Source organism: Musa acuminata, chromosome BXJ2-9 (genome assembly GCF_036884655.1).
Source record: "Musa acuminata AAA Group cultivar baxijiao chromosome BXJ2-9, Cavendish_Baxijiao_AAA, whole genome shotgun sequence".
Taxonomy (NCBI): Eukaryota; Viridiplantae; Streptophyta; class Magnoliopsida; order Zingiberales; family Musaceae; genus Musa; species Musa acuminata.
Window position 1 is genome coordinate 32534420 of NC_088346.1, and position 20458 is coordinate 32554877.

Here is a 20458-nt window from a genome sequence, read left to right on the forward strand (position 1 = left end):
TTCATTTTAGCCAATGTGATTTTTGTCATGAACTACTTAAGCTCTTATAGTTTACTTGTATTTAAAATAACCTTATATTTTTTAAAATATTATATGTAAGCCCCTCTCATCAAGTCTGAGTTAATAGATGTTAGAGTTTGCTTACATGATATGCTGACTCATAATAAACCATTAATATAATGATATGTGTAATTAAAGTAAAAAAAAAAGGTTCATTTAGCCTTTATGATTTTGGTTGGATCACTTAAGCCATTATGATTTTATTTGTGTCTAAAATAACCCCTATATTTTAAAAAACGTAGCATATAAGTCCCTCCTATCAAATCTGAGTTGATAGACATTAGAGTCTACTTACATGATATGCTAACTCATAATAAATTATTAATATAATGACATATATAATTTAAGTTTTAAAAAATATCTAATTTATCGAGAAAGAGAAAGCGACGAAGGTCGTAACAATAGATAAAGGCGGAGAGGTAAAGGTATGAGAGGCCGGAGGCGAAGGTGAGGGAGAGCTAGACCACCACGTCGTAAGCGCGAAGATCAAAGTATTTTCGGTTCTCGATGATATTGATAATCAAATTAAGTAAGATATTAAAAATGCTAATGTCTTTGAAAATGAATTCAATAAAGAAAGGATATGATAAAAGATTAAATGTGACATTAATCCATATATGTATGATGTCTTAGATGTCATTGGCAAGCAAGTTATTTTAAACAATGATATATATATAATAATATTAGACAAATGTTTCTTGAATATTATTGTAGCCAAGATGTTGTTAAACGACATAAATCCTTATGCTAGAAATGATGAATTTTCCTATATTGAACTTTTTGTTAGTATATTTGAATGACTTCAAATTTAATTTATTGATTTTATATATATATATATATACCAATCTGTAACCTAATAAATGTCTTTCTACAAGTATTTGGAGATAAGGAGGAATTTTAAAAAATCTTAAAAGAGTATATGATTCAAACAAACTTTGAGATTATAAGATAAAAGTCTGATGTATAGTTCCCAATTACTTGTAGCTCGTTGTAGAATTGAAGGTTTCAAAATTTTCAAACTTTGATAGAGAACATGAATGTAATTTGTCAATGCTAATTATACATCAAAAATTATTATTATCGATATTAAAAAAATCAGAGTTATTGTATCATATAAGATGACTTTTTTGCATAAGAGATTGCATTTAATAAAGTTGATTATGGGCAGTCATACACTTAATATAATTTCATTTCTAAGGGAGTTAAAAGCTTCATGAGACTCATGTTCAATTGATAATGATATCAAAATATTATTCTTAAAGAATTTTTTGGGCTTTCGATGCTTGCCTTAGAAGTTTCAGATTATATATGTAAATTATTTTTGGTATTAATGTTGATGTCTCGATGATAGCTACAATATCAATGGTTATAATAAATTAATTTCAATTGCTTTTATTGTAATGAAGATTAAGTGCAGAAATTTATGGGAGTCGTTTTTGTATCAATCGAAAATTTATATTATTAAATTTGAAAACTTAATGATTATCAATAATAAAATCCAAAAAATTCTTTTAATTGTGAAGGAGATCCTTCCAAAAGTAAAAGTATGGTTACTGCATAGTCATTTATCAAAAAAACTTATAATAATCGATGTACAAGATGGAGATGCTACAAAACTGGTTTTGGTAATTGCTAGAGTCCTATTTTGCACAAGTTTAATAAATATAGGCAAAAAATTAAGAAAAAATCACAAAAAAAAATTCATATGAATATCTAAAATTAAAAAGTGAAATAAACTAATGTAATTTTCTCTAGATATTAGTAAACAATTTTCACGACAAATAGATTAGAAAGTATAAATTAATTCTTCAAAGATGTTCATGACTTACTCTCATTTTATCGAAGATTAACCTACAAAGGTGAAAGAGAAGAAGAGTTGATACTACAATGTGTTTCCTAATACTCGTACTAAATTACAAGTGTAAACATTTTATAAGATAGTTATAATAGATTTGGAGAAAAATAAATTGTTCATGTCATCATTTTTGATATATTTGGAATCTCATACTCTCTCATGTGATGATGAGTGTTTGTTATTGGGTATAGATAGAAGCGAACACGAGGGAACCAAAGTAAGATCATAGAAGCGACCAGAGAACTGGTTGGTTCAACAAGGGTGCTTTGTTGAGTGAAAATAGAAATAGTTGGAAGAGACATTTGCACTGAAGGTGAATAGAAATAGTTGGAAGAGACATTAGCACTGAAGGTGAATAGAAATAGTTGGGCCTTTTACTTGGTGGGGTGTGGGGGCTTCAAATGAAAATATGCTCGACGTCATGTTAGTGTAAAAGGAGAGGTGAGATCGCGTCTCTTTGATGGGGAATGTGATGGGGGTAAATGAACTGCTTCTTTGTTTGGCTTAATCATACGTGAACTAAGCTAATCGTATTATAAGGGTAACATTGTTTTATTTTTAACAACAACTAAATGATTGCTCCATGGAAAAAAAAAAAAAAAAAGGCATTAACTAAAAAATAAAATAAAAACTTTTCTATTACTTATTATAAATTTTATATAATTGGATTTGTCTAAGATTCATATGCCAAGAATTAGATCAAAAAGATATAATAGGATAACAAATGATCCAAGTCCAAGAGCAAAGCAATATGATAACAAAGAGATTTCCTCTGCTCAATTAAAGAAATCTTCTCTTTCACCGTATATGAATAGACTTCATGTGATATTAATTGGAATATGCTTTCATTCTTCGTTCTCTCATTTTATCAAAATAAAAAAAAAAAATCACTTTGAGACTTACGTTAAAGAGAGAGCTTTCTACTAAATAGCTCAAAATCAAACCAAACCCAACGAAAGAAAAGAATCATTTTTCAGTCTTACATTAAAAAGAGCTTTCCAGATAGCACAAAATCAAAAGATTTTTTTTTTGATAAATATTAATTAAGTAAAAGATTTAAGTATCATAAATTAATTATTCAATAAGATAATGAAATTAATAAATATATCATTCATGAAGCAAACTTAGGATGACTAATATGAGGAGATACATAATGAATTACGAAATCAAAAGATTTTCTTTTTTTGATAAATATTAATTAATTAAAAATTTTAAATATCATAAATTAATTATTCAATATGACGAGATACATAATGAATTTTATAATGGACAATTACATATCGTCTTGATAAAATAAATAAATAAAATACAACGTTTGAGATGATAAAAATATATGCTCAAAATGCTACTGAACCATTCGAGATGATAAAAAAAAATATTCTTATAAAAAATTTAATAAATACTATAAATAAAAAATTTAATTATTTTTATAAATTTTAATAACGGCGACAAAAGATACACGTAAACAACAGTCGTAAAAAGATGCACTTTCGAAGACATATCATCGTAAAGACTTCTGTGCGTGTTGCTAACATCACGTGGTAAACATGGCCCAAGCAAGAATTCCTCGTGTAGTTGGACATTTGTATGAGCAATAAATTATTCGTTCATAACGTTCTTCAGTTCTCTTAGAAAATGTGGAAGAAAAGTTTACAACACAACGGTTTCCCAAAGACCACTTTGTGATGCCAAACCCGAGTGACAAGCCATATTCACATCACCCATCTCATGGATACAAAGTGGACCTCCATTCTTTTCAGCAGCAGATTTCACCTTTTGCGGAACAGGCCGGACCAATTCTTTACGAGCTGTCCATCAGGGTTTCACTCGCATTGGGTGGCATGATGATGAAAGCACCGGTTTCCATCATTCTCTGCTCTATATTTCTTTCTGCTCCAAAGACAAAATCGTTTCCGAACGCATTTGGAATGGTTCGTTCCAAGATAGATGAGGTTGGCTGATTGAACATTGGGGCTGAAGATGTATCAGCTGCTTTTGGGAATCCAAACCCAAAAGATGGAAGTGATTCAGAGGCTGCAGAGTCATGGCTGATGGAGAGCTGCAGAGTCATGGCTTCACTGGATCCAAAAAGTTTTCCTTCATACTCCAGCAATTGCTGATGGATAGCTGCAAGAGAAGACAGATCTGAGTTGCGCAGATAAATAGCTTAAAATCAACCAGTTATTGCAACTGTATCTGATTCACAGGTAATGTACGTACGGATCCTCGGTGAAAGAAAGAAGAACCATCATTTTAAGATTCTGAATTCCAATGTCCAGCATAAACCGGAACATATATATATAAAGAAAAAAGACTAATTACTAAGAAAGATAAATGCAATTATGCCAAGTTTTGCACTTCCAAGAGCTCCATTCTTATATGATCATATAGGGAAAAACAAGAACCTGGAGACAACTCCACCATTGGTCGACGATCTTTAACCCACTGATAACTTTGTAAAAATCTCCATCCTTTGCATTTCATCAGATAGGCTATCACAATTGCTGGAGATCTGTCAAGAGAAAACAATGGCTCATACAGTGCACACATGATAACCATATCTAATGTTTTATGTAAACATGTACGTGAAGCAAACTAACCTATTCTTTCCCAACATACAGTGGACAAGCACACGAGCTTTGTCCTTGTCACATTTCTCTGCATGTATATAGTGAATTTTAATGGAAAGCAAATAAAACCTACATGGATGGCGGAAAGGCCAAAATCCAAGTGGTTGAAATACATCAAACAACTAAACAATGTGTGTAAGGTATAGTTTGAGATTTCAGGTATGCAAATGTCTATGGGTCTGGTAAAGGTAAACAACTAACAATAAAAACCTTTCAGGTAAAATCTGGTACAGGTCTGGTAGTAGAACCTTTTTTAGATATTTGAGTATATATGGAGTTGGGAGGCACATGTTGTGGTCCGTATTGCTAACCTGACAAGCCATCAGACTGTTACATGCCACCCAATATCTACTGGTCCAGATCAAACATAGAACCACAGTGTAAGGTCTGAGTAAAGCATTGCAATTTATGCAAAGGATACAAACAATCATGGAAACAGCAAAATCCATATGGGAGTTGGTCGTTGAAGTCACATACAACTAGTATAATTTTGCCCTTTTAATTTAACGATACCTCAATTTGTATTTTGCATATTCCTCTGTATACCAAATTATAGGCAAAAACAATAACAAGAAGCTGTAATGTCCGAACTAGGCAGCTCTACCCAATAGGAGAGCCTAATAATATGTTGTCCTCTTAGCTGATTATGTTCCACATTCACTTATGATGATGCTCGATCATTGCTAACACAAACACCTTAAATTTTGAAAAATGTGATAGGCTTTACATACTTTTTGAAGTTCTTACAAGTAACACTTGGCAGAATGACTGGTGTCCTAGACCGTCTTGTAACTAACTGCCAAAAATTTGACACAAAACTCAGCAAGGATTTCTCCTGATTATATGTTTCTTCAGTTTTAATACATAGAAAAGAAGAGCAGTAAATCTAAGTTTCAAGTGGAATATCCATCCTGGAAGAGGTAAGAACATAAAAGGAAAACTAATCTCCAATTCTTCAGCTGCAGAGATTTAAGTTTATTGAAGACTGATCAGCAAATTGTATATTGTGCCAACCATCTCTGCAGTACTATATGCTATTCTCTGGGATATCAAACTGTCGACTCAATATAAATTACAATAGAGTGACATGCAGCGCAGCAATTTTAAGATGTCAAATTGCCAATTCTATGTCAATATAGCTCATATCCAGGAAAACAATTTCAAGTAGCCAAATTATTGATGTAAATGATGTTAAGAAACAAAAACCATACCTAAAAATTGGTTTGCTTCATCAAATTGCAGACTCTTGTTATCTTGGAGGCAATGATAAGTAAAGGAGTTCTTGTATAGATTTTGGCAAGTTGGTACTGTCTGCAAGTTCATAATCCAACAATGACATCAGGTAAAAGAATATTTTCAAGAGTAAGATAACTCGCTTAGGTTAAGATCTATATTTAAAGCACACATCAATATTTGGGAGCAGAAGTAGGGAAAATACATGGTTAGATTGAAATCCAGTACAAACTCTATGTCTCAAACGCACAATAAGGTCAAACTTGATATTTGATATATATAAAAAAAATCAAATTGTGAAAGAAAAATCCTACTAGAGCCCTTATAATTCAAGATATAACAACATAACCATAATACTAAGAAATGGCTATTTCTGTTCACTGTTCATTAAAGCAGCCAGTGTGATGACAGCAATGGGTGTTTTGCAGAAACAGGCACCATGCTATAGTTGTGACATGGCATATTGTGTTTAGGAACATTTGTGACTGCAGTAGCTGGTTAACATCAGCATTGCAACTACTAAAGCTTTAGTCTCAATATTATAATAGTTCAATATATGCCTTTTAAGTCGAACTGATCCATTATAAATCAGTCAAAAGGTAATCTATTTAATCAGTTTAAGTTAAATCAACCTCCTATGTGACAATTTAAGTTTATTACTCAACATAATAAGTTGTATAACCTTAGTTTTTTTCTCAAACTAGACACATATTCTTTGAGATTTCTACAAGAGGCCCCAGGTTTTCTTGCTGGCTCTCTCCCCCAAAGTCTTCGTTTTGGAGTATATGCTATCAAAATCATCTGTTAGGACTCTAGCTAGGAGAGTCCTAATTGAATTTTATTGAAAGGGGCATTCATGTAAAACCTACCTAGCCGACCCCTATTAAAGAGGTGAAGAGGCCGGCTAAGGTTAGGGTTAGTTGGGTGGTTGCTTCTTAGAGTAGGAGTCTTATTAATAGTTGGTTAAAAGTAGGAGTCCTATTAGGAGTTGGAGTTTAGAAGCCCTATAAATAGTTATGTATTCATTCTCTTTTGACAAGCAATAGATGAATCTTTTCTGCAGTCTTTGAGCAACAACTTGGAGGAAGGAACCCCTATAGAGTTCCAAGGAGGTCGATCCCTTAAAGAGATCAACCCCAAGCTTAGAATCCGCTAGGGTTCTAACACTTGGTATTAGAGCAGCGCTCTTGGCGTCTCGCTGCCCTTCTACAGCCATCCATCAACCCTCCACGACAGCCCAAAACAATTCCCACAATTGCTTAAAAGATCGTCGCCAAATTTCGCAATTATCTCCACCACCGCGAATCATCCTCTGATCTCCCCGTGAATTGCAACAGGTTCTGGTTTCCTACCTTACTGCTGCTGCAATTTAGTTATCCTTATTCAAAAATCTAAAAAAATCGTTCCTATATTGCTGCATAAACTTTTCGTCGCAAAGTTTTTATCTCTACGACGAAAGATGTACTGTAGAATTCCAACCGCATAGCACAATTTGTTTGATCTTGCAACTGTATTTTTTCTGTCCAAATCTCTACGAAATTTTTATGACAGTTTTGACACTTCCTAACAGCAGATTTCCCTTTGGTTTTGTCAAAAAATTCCTAATATAAACCACTGATATTTTACGTCCAAACTGCTAGATGCACTACAGAATTCCAACCGCATAGCATAGTTTGTTTGATCTTGCTACTGTGTTTTTTCTGTCCAAATCTTTACGAAATTTTTATGACAGCTTTGACACTTCCTACCAATGGATTTCCCTTTGGTTTCGTCAAAAAATTCCCAATATGAACCACTGATCTTTTACGTCCAAACTGCTAGATGCACTGCAGAATTCCAACCGCATAATACAGTTTGTTTGATCTTACTATTACGTTTTTTCTGTCCAAATCTCTACGAAATTTTTACGACAGCTTTGACACTTCCTAACAGCGGATTTCCCTTTGGTTTCGTCAAAAAATTCTCAATATAAACCACTGACCTTTTACGTCCAAACTACTACACTTTAGACGTAAAAATCTGCTGTAGTACCTTTCCGTGATCCTCAATTTTTCCGAACCTTCCACCACCCCATGCCATTAACCCGTCAACAGAAAAAAGACAGGGACATCTCTGATCTACAAGCATATGCTATGGCTTCTCAAGATCTAATTGATGCCAAATTTGAAGCATAGGAATCTCGGATTGAATCGCGCTTGGAGGACAAATTGCGAGCTTTGTTTGCAGAATTCAGAATTGGACTACCGCCGAGCGTAGCCAAATTTCAGCAAGGAGAGAGTTCAAAGAGGCCTCCAGAGAAGGAGGGACAGCCCTCAGACATGCTTCAATCACGCATGAGGATGGACTTCCCGCGATGGGAAGAAGGAGACCCGACGAGGTTGATTTCGAGCGCAGAACGTTACTTTCGCTACTACCGAACGTCGGATGATGCTATGGTGGAAATTGTTGTCATCCACCTTGAAGGAGATGCTATTCAATAATACAATTGGCCGAAATACAATCATGGGGCTCCGACGTGGAATCTATTTAAAAACACACTGCTGAATCGTTTCGGGCCTACGGAGTATGAAAATATCGATGGCCAACTCGCAAAGATTCGACAAACCTCTACGATTCAAGAGTACCAAACCAGATTTGAGAAGCTATCCTACCTTGCTCGTGATTGGACTGACCGTCAATTGTTAGGAACATTCATCGAAGGACTCAAGCCAGAGATAAAAGGGGAGGTTAAGGCACAGTAGCCCCGTACCGTGACAGCTGCGATTTCTTTCGCCCTAATACATGAAGAACGGCTCAACCAAGATACTCGGAGGATGAGAACCTCTCCTAGGCCCGCGACATATAAACCTCCTTCTGCACCTAGCCGTCCTTCACTGTCAAAAAATTTGACAAAAGAAGAACTACGTGACCGATCAGCAAAGGGTCTTTGTTGGCATTGCGACGAGCCGTGGAACCGCGATCACCGCTGCAAAAGGGGCCACCTCCTACTGATTGAACCTCTTGAAGGCATGGAGGAGGAGATCGAGGAGCATGAGGAAGAGGTCGCGGATGAAGAACAACAGCCGATTGATATTACAATGCATGCCCTTGCCAGTTACGCGAACCCGCAAACGATAAAAGTGGGAGGACTTCTGAAGCAACAACCTATCACCGTTCTTATTAACACCAGAAACACTAATAATTTTATGAACAGCAAGGTTGCTGTCCAGATGGCCTTACCTATCGAGAATTGCAGCAGGTTTGACGTTAAGGTCGCCAACGGACGAATTTTGAAGTCTGATCATAGGTGCCCGCGGGTGAAACTATTGCTGCAGGACCAAGAGATAATTGCATATTTCTTCCTCCTCCCTCTTGATGATTATGAGGCCGTGCTTGGCATCAAATGGCTGACGACATTATGTGATGTTTCTTGGAATTTTGTGAAACTAATTATGAAATTTTATAGTAAGGGGAAACAAGTGATACTGTACGGGAAACGTAGGGGCGACGTAACGATGATTTGCACACAACGAATGAAGAAGGTTTTGCACAAAGCATGCAGCGGCTTTTTGGTACAACTTGAGTAGCAAACTAAGGGAGAGCCAACAGAATTTGAAGATCCAAACCTACTTCCTTTGCTTGCTGAATTTTCAGATATATTTGACGAACCACGCAACCTACCTCCTACCCGTCAGTATGATCATTGTATATCGATTCTTCCGGGCAAACCTCCAGCAAATACTCGGTCATATCGGTATCCATATCTCCAGAAGGATGAAATAAAAAGGATTGTAAACAAGATGCTCAAAACATGAGTTATTCGGCCAAGTTGCAGCCCCTACTCTTCACCGGTGCTCCTTGTACGAAAGAGGGACGGAACATGACGAATGTGCATTGATTACCGAGCTCTCAACGGCATAACTGTCAAGGACAAATACCCTATTCCAGTAGTAGATGAATTGCTTGATAAATTAAAGGGAGCACAAGTCTTCACAAAGCTGGACCTTCGATCCGAGTATCATCAAATACGTGTGTGCGAAGAAGGCATACCGAAAACCGCCTTTCGAACACACAATAATCACTACGAATTTTTGGTAATGCCATTTGGTCTCACCAATGCTCCCTCCACCTTCCAGATCCTTATGAATGATATTTTCCGAAATTATCTTTGTAAGTTTGTGCTGGTTTTCTTCGACGATATCCTTATTTACATCCCTTCTCTTAGAAAGTCATTTTCAGTACTTACGACTTGTTTTGATGATTTTACGAGAGCATGTTCTATTTGTCAAAAAATCGAAGTGCAACTTTCTTCAACATAAGGTGGAATATCTTGGGCATATCATATCAGAGGAAGGTGTGGCAGTGGACCCCTCCAAAATTGAAGCAATGCAGAACTGGCCGACCCCGAGAAATATAAAATCGTTATGCGGCTTTCTCGGTTTAACAGGCTACTACTGCAAGTTCGTGAAAAACTATGGAAAGATCGGTGCACCCCTTACTTCCTTGCTGAAAAAAGATGCTTTCCAATGGTCGGGCAAAGCCACCATCGCCTTCGACGAACTTAAAGCCGCAATGACGACAACGCCCGTACTAGCACTACCCGACTTCGGCAAGACTTTTGTTATTGAAGTCAATGCCTCCGGAGTCGGGATTGGTGCTGAAGTAATGCAAGATGGCCGCCCCGTCACTTACATCAGTAAGGCATTATCTCCTTCCCATCTCAAGATGACTATTTACGATAAGGAGATGCTCGCGATTGTGCATGTTGACACGGACTTAGCTGGTTTTGCCTAAGTCGTGCAGCACCCTCGCGCGTCCATCCGCAAAGGTCAGCCTCCCCGAAGCCTCCCATTGTCCCTTAGAACCAACAAAAGAGAAAACGGGTTAAAGAGAACGCCTCAATCGGGATCCACAAGCAAACATGTCCGAAAAACACTTCATATACAATGCAAATTACAAACAGACTTTACAAGCTCTGAACAGTGGCACAACAAAGGGTAAAATGGTCCATTACAGACCGAAAAGCTCTCGCACGTGTCCACATGACATAACCTTTATTTACAAGCCTAAAGAGGCCACCAACCCAACTAAAATGGGATTTATAAGCCTTCGGCTGCCCCTCTACACGTTGTACAAGGCATGAACATGCCAACAGACACGGACAGATATAAGCATTACATCAAACATCCTGTTTCAAAGTTTGTCCGTGACATTCTCCCCCACTTATCCCTTCGACGTCCTCGTCGAAGCCTTTGTGAACACTGCAACTCTTCGCCTTTGCTGAGTCTTCAATCTTCTGCTCCAGCTGCAATGCGCCTCCTGGCTCCCAGCTGCTCTCCGCTGCTGTTTCTGAGTAATCGAACCTTTGATCCGCCATGCTGCTTCAACTCGCCAATGACTCTGACTCTGGTGTGGGGTTGGCTGAGTTGTATTGATCCTCGTTGATTCCTACGGATCCACCAAATAAAGGAAAAGACCATCCTTACTGCGCCAGTCTCTCAAAATTTCCACATGCTGCTTGAATTGGGTGAATGCTTGTTGGAGCTTTAACGAGCATCGCCTCGCAAACTTATGAAGTTTTGGGTCCTTCCTCCACAAAATCTGCTCGTTGACTCTTCTTTCGGTTAGTTGTCACATCCAAGTAGGTTCGCATCACTTCTGCTTTCGATTGGCATTTCGTTGGGAAATGAAGCGAACAATCTACTCTCAGTAGCACTGATCACCGTCGGTGAGGATTTGACAACTATTGTCTTCCATTATCTTCGAAGGGTCTTTGAACTTGTGCAGGGCTCCTCTGCTGGATAGATAAGAGAATTGGGGTACTCGATTTCACCCATTCTCTTAAGAGTTGAGAAGGCAAAGGTTACTTGACTTCGCCCGCCTCCTCGAGGTTGTACTTCATGCATCGAGCTGGTTACTGGCCTTCGCCTGCTCTTTGCTCACACTTCTGAAGCACTTGAAGTGTTTGCACTCCTTGCGTTGAGTTAGCTACTGTGATTCACCTTCTCAATGCCATCGAACTTCTGGAATGCGGGAAGTTTTCACCCCAACTTGGAGTAATTCTCTGATAGATGAGGTCGCCTCTGGGATTGTACCGTCTTCTCCATCAACCCTGCCGCCTACTCCACTGAGTAGCAAAGGTACAGCACCGCGTACTGCCTGCTTCGTTCCTTAGTCGTGCACTCTTGCATGACCCGAAGTCCTTCACTTATGGCTATCTTGATGAGAAACTTGTTGACACCAGTCTTACGAAGTTTCTTGGCCTCTGCCCTTCAGCCTTGTCTCGGTACTTGGAGATTGCCTCTGCATGCTCCACCTCCTCGGCCCCTTTCACGACCAAGCGCTCTCCCTCCGTGAGAGCAAGGGATTAATGACTTTCACGGAAGTCCCGCCTCTGCGGTACCATAGCGCTGCTATGCCCATGACCCTACTATCCATCTGCTCGCATCTGTATCCCTTTTCTTCACGATCAATAGATATGCCTCCGTGGCACTCCTCTGAGTCCACCTCCATTCTGACTGATGCTTGATTTTGGGTAGCTAAGTCCCTCTGGACTCGTCGTCGCTTCCTCGCCCCTTTCGACCTCCTGCTTCAACACCTCTGTGTTCTCCAAGCAGTCTGTTTGGTCGATGGAAAGACAGAATGCAACTCCCATGCATGGCCTCTGCCATCACATTGTAGGGTTTGCACCGATTCTGTTCTCCTTAGCTTCCTTGGTAGCAACGTTCGCTTACTCGACCTTGTCCCCTGACTTGTCGGGCTCCCTTAAGCGAATGTGAGCTCTGGAGCAGTCCAACTCTCCAGCTGCTTCGATCACTAGTACTTGCATTCGAACTTTTCCCTTGGTGAAACCCAGCCCCCATATGCTGATGACCAAGGCTTTCATCCGAAGCAAAATTCAATGCACGCACGGAAGACCCGCCTCTGCGGTAACATGGCCTTCACTCCTTGAATCCATAGCCCTTCTTACCGTCATGTTGTTCACCGAAGTGGAGCTCCCAGTAGCTCCCGATCATACCTCCATATGATCTCATCCCTCACGGGACTCAGTCGTGTGTATCGCATTGCCATGAACTGTTCCACCACGATCCGCTGCACCATGTCGCCTCCTGGTGACATCTCCATTGCATTCTGATCCTTGTGGAATAAACTCGAATTGTGAACCCTCCATGTGTGGCCTCTGCCAATACATCGCAGGGTCTCCTCCACCTTCGATTTTGTTCGCTCCTTTGGCAATCGACCTTCATCCACCCACTCTTGGGTCACACCTAGATGAAGCACCGCTCTAGGACAGTCCGTCGCCTAGTAGCTCCCGAAGTCCACCAACTTCACTATAATTTGTGCACCATTGTCTGGATCCTGGGCCTCTGCCCCTACCAGCACAATCTTCGCTGTGCACCGCTTCCTTCATAGCAACTCGAATGGCAACACTGTGGCATATTCTTCAAGAGTATCCGCCTCTGCGTCCTCTTGCCCCGTGCTAAGGCCTTCTGAACCCAACTTCGCCTCCGCAAATTGAGTCGCCTTAGTTCCTCCATCAAATGCTTCTCCGAGATAAGGTGCATGTGACCCGAAGCTCCCTTCGCCTTTGGCACCATGCAAGATGAGTCCGCTCCGTCAGAATGAAGGACCCATGGAACAACATGATCCTACTCTTGCCTCTGCAAGAGTTCATGTCCTTGACCTCTGTCTAAGAAAAGCACTGTGCCTCTGCTCCATGTTCCAACTTCTATGCTGGCTCCCTTCATGCGGCTTGGGTACTTCGCCAAGTTACACCCAAGTTGCTCCGCTCCTCGTTTTTGCATTGAATCGATGGTGGCTCTCGCACCCACCATTTCACGGGTCAGCCCTCCCTTGAGTCCGATCTCCACATCGACTCCAAGTGTACCTTCATAAGTTGCTTTAGGTCGCTCCCCCACTTGATCTCGCAATGCATCCACCAATGCATTCTCTCAAGCGAGATCATGCGACGACTCCTCGCCGCTTGCTCAGTCCATCGAGCTTCATGGAGGAGTTGTTTGTTGAGGTACTCCTCAACATGTGAGGTCCATGTCACATGATTCTCCCTCTGGAGAGCCGAGACTTATCCCTCCTGGATAACTGTCCCGTTGGAGCAACATCTCTCTTCGTTTTGGAGACCACCATCCCCTTGGACTACTCCGAACTGCTGAACAAACTGTGCACTGTTCTGCCTCCTGCAAATGCACTTGCTAGATTGCGACTTCATGTCAATACAGCCCCCGCTGCACCCCTCAAGGCCTAGCAACATGCTGAACTCGTTGCACACTTCAGCCTCCGACGGACGTATCCTTCACATGCCGAAGAGAAAGTTTTAATGCTCCATGGCGCCGAGTTTCGGTCGCCTTGGGATGGCCACGAACATTCCATCGTCCGCATACAAGCCCATCCATGAGTACCAAATTCTTCGAGTTAGCAATTCCCCTCACCTCTGTGAGCTTTGTATAACTCTTTTGGTCGTTGAGCAACTCATTCCACCTTACATTGTCTCATTCTTGCCAAGCGCCTCGCTTGCCTAGAGCACCATCAAGTATAGTTGTCAACGTTGAGCTGTAGCTCAAACTCAGCCATCCCAACCTTTGTGCGCTCCAAATTCTTCCAAGCTTGCCTGTTCTCGTGGTGCCTCTTGCGCGAAGGGTTGGCCATTCCTCTGAATGCCAATCTCAGATGCCCGCTCCTCTGAGCGACTCTTTTCCCTACATCTCCATGCGCGTTTTCCCTCAAACGGTCGCGCGTGTGCTGACTGCCCTCAACGCAACCCCGCTAGGTCCCCCACGTTTGCATGTCAAGTGTTTCTATGAGTGCTTGTCCCGGCTCTGATACCATATGACACGGACTTAGCTGGTTTTGCCTAAGTCGTGCGGCACCCTCGTGCGTCCGTCCGCAAAGGTCAGCCTCCCCAAAGCCTCCCATTGTCCCTTAGGACCAACAAAAGAGAGAACGGGTTAAAGAGAACGCCTCAATCGGGATCCACAAGCAAACATGTCCGAAAAACACTTCATATACAATGCAAATTACAAACAGACTTTACAAGCTCTGAACAGTGGCACAACAAAGGGTAAAATGGTCCATTACAGACCGAAAAGCTCTCGCACGTGTCCACATGACACAACCTTTATTTACAAGCCTAAAGAGGCCACCAACCCAACTAAAATGGGACTTATAAGCCTTCGGCTGCCCCTCTACACGCTGTATAAGGCATGAACATGCCAACAGACACGGACAGATATAAGCATTACATCAAACATCCTGTTTCAAAGTTTGTCCGTGACAATGTGGTGGCCAAGTGGAGACCATACTTGATCGGGCGATGCTTTCAAATCATGACCGACCATAAAAGCTTAAAATATTTCTTGAAGCAGAAGATATCTTCCCTCGAGTAGCAAAAATGGGTAACAAATCTTCTTGGATATGATTATGAAATAACTTACAAAGAGGGGAAAGAGAATGTTGTTACTGATGCGCTTTCGCGGCTACCCGAGCAAGGTGAATTTTCGGTCGTTTCACTTTCAACCAGCGACTTCCTTGAGGACATTAAGAGGGAATGGCAGGAAGATCCGAAGACTAGTAAGATCATAAAAAAATGGGAGGAAGCACCAAGTTTCGTGGCTCATTACAGTTGGGACTCAAAAGAATTACGCTATAAGGGACGCATTGTGCTTGTGCCAAATTCTACTTGCATCTTCACGAGCAGATTTTGGACAAAGTTATTCCATATGCATGACACTAAATTGAAAAGGAGTACGACATATCACCCACAAACCGACAGCCAGACTGAAGTGGTGAATAGGTGCTTAGAGACATACCTCAGATGCTTCACTAGTGACCGGCCAAAAGAATGGACAAAGTGACTTCCCTGGGCTAAATGGTGGTATAATACAACTTATCATTCATCCACAAAATATACTCCCTATGAGGCTATGTATGGCCGACCACCCCCTGTGATCCCAAAATATGTGTTGGGCACCTCTAAAGTAGAACAAGTAGACATGGAACTACAGGACAGAGACAAAATGCTGAAGTTACTAAAAGATAATCTCACTACAGCCCAAGCAAGGATGACATAGCAATATGATCAACACAAAGGCGAAAGAGAATTTTCAGTAGGAGATTGGGTCTTCTTACGGCTCCAGCCATACAAGCAAACATCAATCCAGACCAAAGCATCTATGAAGCTTTCACCTCGGTTCTATGGACCCTACCAAATTTTGGAGCACATCGGAGCGGTGGCATACAAATTGGACTTAACCGCTAGCTCCTGAATTCATCCAGTCGTCCACGTGTCATGTTTAAAGCTCAAGCTGGGACAAAACGGGATAGCCCAAAGCCATCTACCAAATAAGACTACCCAAAGAGAACTCCAAACCTAGCCGAGTGTCATTATTGATCGACGGATCGCGACTCAATGATGACGACCCACTACTGAAATACTAATACAGTGAGCGAACCTACCAGCAGAAAATGCCACTTGGGAGAACTATGACGACTTGAATATCAAATTCCCAGAATTCATGGATCGTCAGCCTCGAGGACAAGGCTGATTTGAAGAGGACGGGTCTGTTATGACTCTAGCTAGGAGAGTCCTAATTGAATTTTATTGAAATGGGCATTCATGTAAAACCTACCTAGCCGACCCCTATTAAAGAGGTGAAGAGGCCGGCTAGGGTTAGGGTTAGTTGGGAGGTTGCTTCTTAGAGTATGAGTCTTATTAGGAGTTGGTTAAAAGTAGGAGTCTTAAGTAGGAGTCCTATTAGGAGTTGGGGTTTAGAAACCCTATACATAGTCATGTATTCATCATCTTTTGACAGGCAATAGATGAATCTTTTCTGCAGCCTTTAAGCAGCAACTTGGAGAAAGGAACCCCTATAGAGTTCCAAGGAGGCTGATCTCCTAAAGAGATCAACCTCAAGCTTAGAATCCGATAGGGTTCTAACATCATCATTTGCTTTTCTCCAAATGGTTCTAATTTTTTTGAGATGATATTATCAATTGTGCATAACAGGTTGTAGTGTCTTAACTATTTATGGTCAGCTATGTTAATATTTTCATGTCAATGAGCTTTATGTCAGACAACATTTCTAGTTATATTAAAAGCATTCAAATCTTTCTCTATCATTTAGTTTCTCTCTATCTCTCCTTATACCACTAGTACTAAACAAATCATCTTGTTTAAGAACAACATTTATATCAATTCTTTGTATATGTTGATACCATCTCTCCTGATTCTCCCCCCATTTTTCTCCTCTATAAGGACCACACCTAATTATTTATAAACAAAAATATTACTTTTTTACACATTGATTCAACATTCTTAGTTGCACTAGTTTCTTGACCATGTGATTTCTTAACCTTGTAACGATTTGACCATAAAGAATGACTATTCTGACAATTATCATATTTTTTTCAATCTAAAAATACTAAATGGTCATAAAAACCTTTTGATATTCCTCTTCACTTTAATCACTCAATTTTTACTCTACGAAGAATATCTTCTTCAATTTCTCGTTCTTATTAAATAATAGATTCAAGATTCTTATGAGAACTTTGTCATTTCATCTTAACTACACGTACCATTCCTCTTAATATTATTAAACTTACATCATATTTGATCTTAATCCTACTTTATTTAAATCATTTAGTTTCCAATGACAGTACAGACAGTGGACCTTGGTGTCATAGTAAAATTGTTTATTCGCAATTCAAGTGATAAAGAACCTCCTTACTTGTAGGGGTAATAAAATACTGTGCGCATTGACCCACCTAAACTCTGCATTGATGAGAGCCTTACCCATTAAATCGACATTCTTTTGTTTCAGAGATCTATCTCCTAAGAAAAGGAAAAGGTTCTGCAGATATTGATGGGCGAGAAGAAATGGAAGTTCTGCGTGAGCTGTGAACTATACAGTATTCTAAATTATATCATTTTGTGCGTCGTTCTTAGTCCTGTCCACCAAAATAAAATACTGAGGTCATAATCCTTTGACTAGAAACATTAAGGAGAAAGCAATTAGTTAATTTGAAGCAAAGATTTCATGCACATCACTACTTATTTATCCATCAGTGACTATAGGTGCTGCGGATTGCCACCGCTATGCTATGCGGCAATCAAGCCTGAGATCCCCTTCGCTAGATGTAACCAACATCAAAGGCAGCCACAGACCATCCAAAAAGCAGTAAACAGACAAATCACAAATAGGCAAGGGGCGGTAAACTCACGTTGAGAACATGAGTGATGCCGAGGGTTTTGAGGATCTCCCTCCGGGAGGCGTTGTCGTAGCTGCCGAGGTAGAGGAAATCCTTGACGATCTCTGAAGGGAAAGCGCTGCTCTGCTGGATCGGCCGCGCCAACGCGGCAGCAACCCGGTGGCCGCACACCCCGCAGACCTCGCCCTCCTCGTACTTGTGGTAATGCCCGCAAACGTCGCAGGGGTTCTCCCTCTCCCTCTTCCTCATCGCACGACGGTCTTGATTCCCGATCCCCGAACCCCGATCGGCACCCAACAAAAGGATATTACCAACAAAAAGTCCCTTCTTTCCTTGAAGAATCGCTCGACGGACTCGGGAAGCGAAAACGAGAGAGAGAGAGAGAGAGAGAGAGGGGGGGGGGGGGGGGGGGGGAAACGAGACAACCAGAACGTTCATGGATCTACCTAAAGATTTTGACTGGGTGGTGCGTCGCAAGCTGTGTCCCCCTTTTTTTACTTTTTACCTTTTACCCCCACTGTCTGAGCATCCATGTGTACTTCAAATCACATACCCATGTGTACTTCAAATCACATACACGCGGTGAAAAATTACGAGGCCTTTTTCGCTTTCTTAAAAGCATTAAAAAAATAGAAATCCTAGATCTGAGATGGCAAATAAATCAATGAGCATCTATCTGGATGATGATGATGATGATGATGATGATGATGAATGAAACACCACAATTTCGTCCTCATTGGAGTTAATTAATCATTCTTAGCTGTTCAGGGATCCTACAAATTTGAACCCATCTGGATTCTCGTGACATGGATGGATGAACAATCGAAATCGGTTGGGTTTTAAAGCCGTCGTATAATTAAGGTCAACAAGCTGCTTGTTATTTATATGTTGTTCCACCGAATCATTTCTTGGAGAAATCTATTGATCACGTGATTGCCTTAAAGATGGTTGGTTTGGTACCTTGCTATGCTTGAGAATCCATGTCCGGCTCACCATAATTAGAGGATCGCAGAACTAGAGTGTTGAAACAAATATGGGATTAACCATGGTAATCATTCCGATTGCTAAGTTCTTGATTTTTAATCTTAATTTTATTTCTTTCTTCTTTTTTTTCTTGTCCTCTTCTTTTGTGTCTATTCTATTTTCTTAATTCGACTAGTTTTGCTGTATGAAGATCATAATTAAAATCTGAAAACAATTACTGAGTTCTAGCATATTATTGTTAACGATAATATTAATTTGGTAGTTGAATTGATGGAGTTTATTTGAAAATTTTACCAAAATTCTTAGTTTGATTTATAGTGACATGGCTCGTGAGAAAAACTAGAGTGTTTGTAAGCATATAAAAATAATTATTATTTTAATTAATCTATTTTTTTGGATAGATATGTCAATATATTTTTAATTTATATAACTTTGATAGATCCACACAAAATAAAAAATAATAATAATTTATATAAAATATAATCAAGCATTGAAATTTTATTATGATTTATGAAATAATATTGATCTAATCTCGTTATAGGACATCGAATAAATGGTTGGTGGTGAAATAGGTTTAAGATGAGTTTGTACTTAAAAGATGATAGCTTGATATTGGAAAAATTAAGTGTAAAATTGAGTGCAAAAGTCATTTGACAGCAAATTTGATTGCAAAAGTTCACTCCTGCATTTGTTAAAGAAAAAGAAATCTATTTTGATGAATATGAATAAGAGTAAGAGAAAGATAATGATAAGTTTGAGAATGATAATATTGATTATGATAACGATTGAATTTGATATAAAACTCTATTATTTTGAGTCATTTGATATTTTTACAAGATGGATAATATAACTTGACATTTTATATCTTTTCAATTTAATATTATATTTGTCAATTATAATATATTTTTAAGATTTTATTATTTTAGACCATTTCATTTCGTTGGGACGAGTGCCTAGGCAAGCGCTTAACACCTTAGTTGCTTTAGGACATTGGTGCTTAACATTTCTAAAATTACTATTTGATGTGTTGATCATATAGTGCATTTATCATGATTTCATTTCATATGGATTAGCTAAGAAGTTGTCTAAATTAATTATTTGGTAAAAAGGGAGGGCTCATATTTCCCTTTCTCTGAGGAATCTTGAAGACGTTTCAGATTATCGGAAATGAGTTGCTATATATATATATATATATATATATATATATATATATATATATATTTTTTTTTTTTTTTTTTTTTTTTGGTTTATGGTTGTTGTTTGGGTTGTTATCTTTTTTCTTTTCTTTATAATAATAATAATAATATTATTATTATTATTATTATTTTGTGTATTAATAGCTCTTCTGTTATGGTTGCAAAGTAGATGATGAACAGTCCTCCCAATGCAAAAACACTCCCAAGAGGATTCCAAGGCCATTCCTAAATTTCACGACATTCGTCTACGGAGGTCTCGCAGATTCCATCCACTTCACGAGCATTCGTGCAGGAGGAAG

General features: G+C 39.4%; 1 protein-coding gene across 1 annotated transcript; it reads right to left on the reverse strand.

Annotated features, from left to right (window-relative positions):
* Window positions 1-3470: 3470 nt before the first annotated feature.
* On the reverse strand, window positions 3471-18375 carry LOC135623355 (protein-tyrosine-phosphatase IBR5-like). Its single transcript, XM_065126219.1, has 5 exons — window positions 17992-18375; window positions 5757-5856; window positions 4516-4573; window positions 4321-4427; window positions 3471-4042 (listed from the first exon to the last, which is right to left on the reverse strand). Exons 1-5 carry the CDS (start codon window positions 18226-18228, stop codon window positions 3717-3719), a joined length of 828 nt encoding a protein of 275 aa, XP_064982291.1. The 5' UTR covers window positions 18229-18375; the 3' UTR covers window positions 3471-3716.
* Window positions 18376-20458: the final 2083 nt, after the last annotated feature.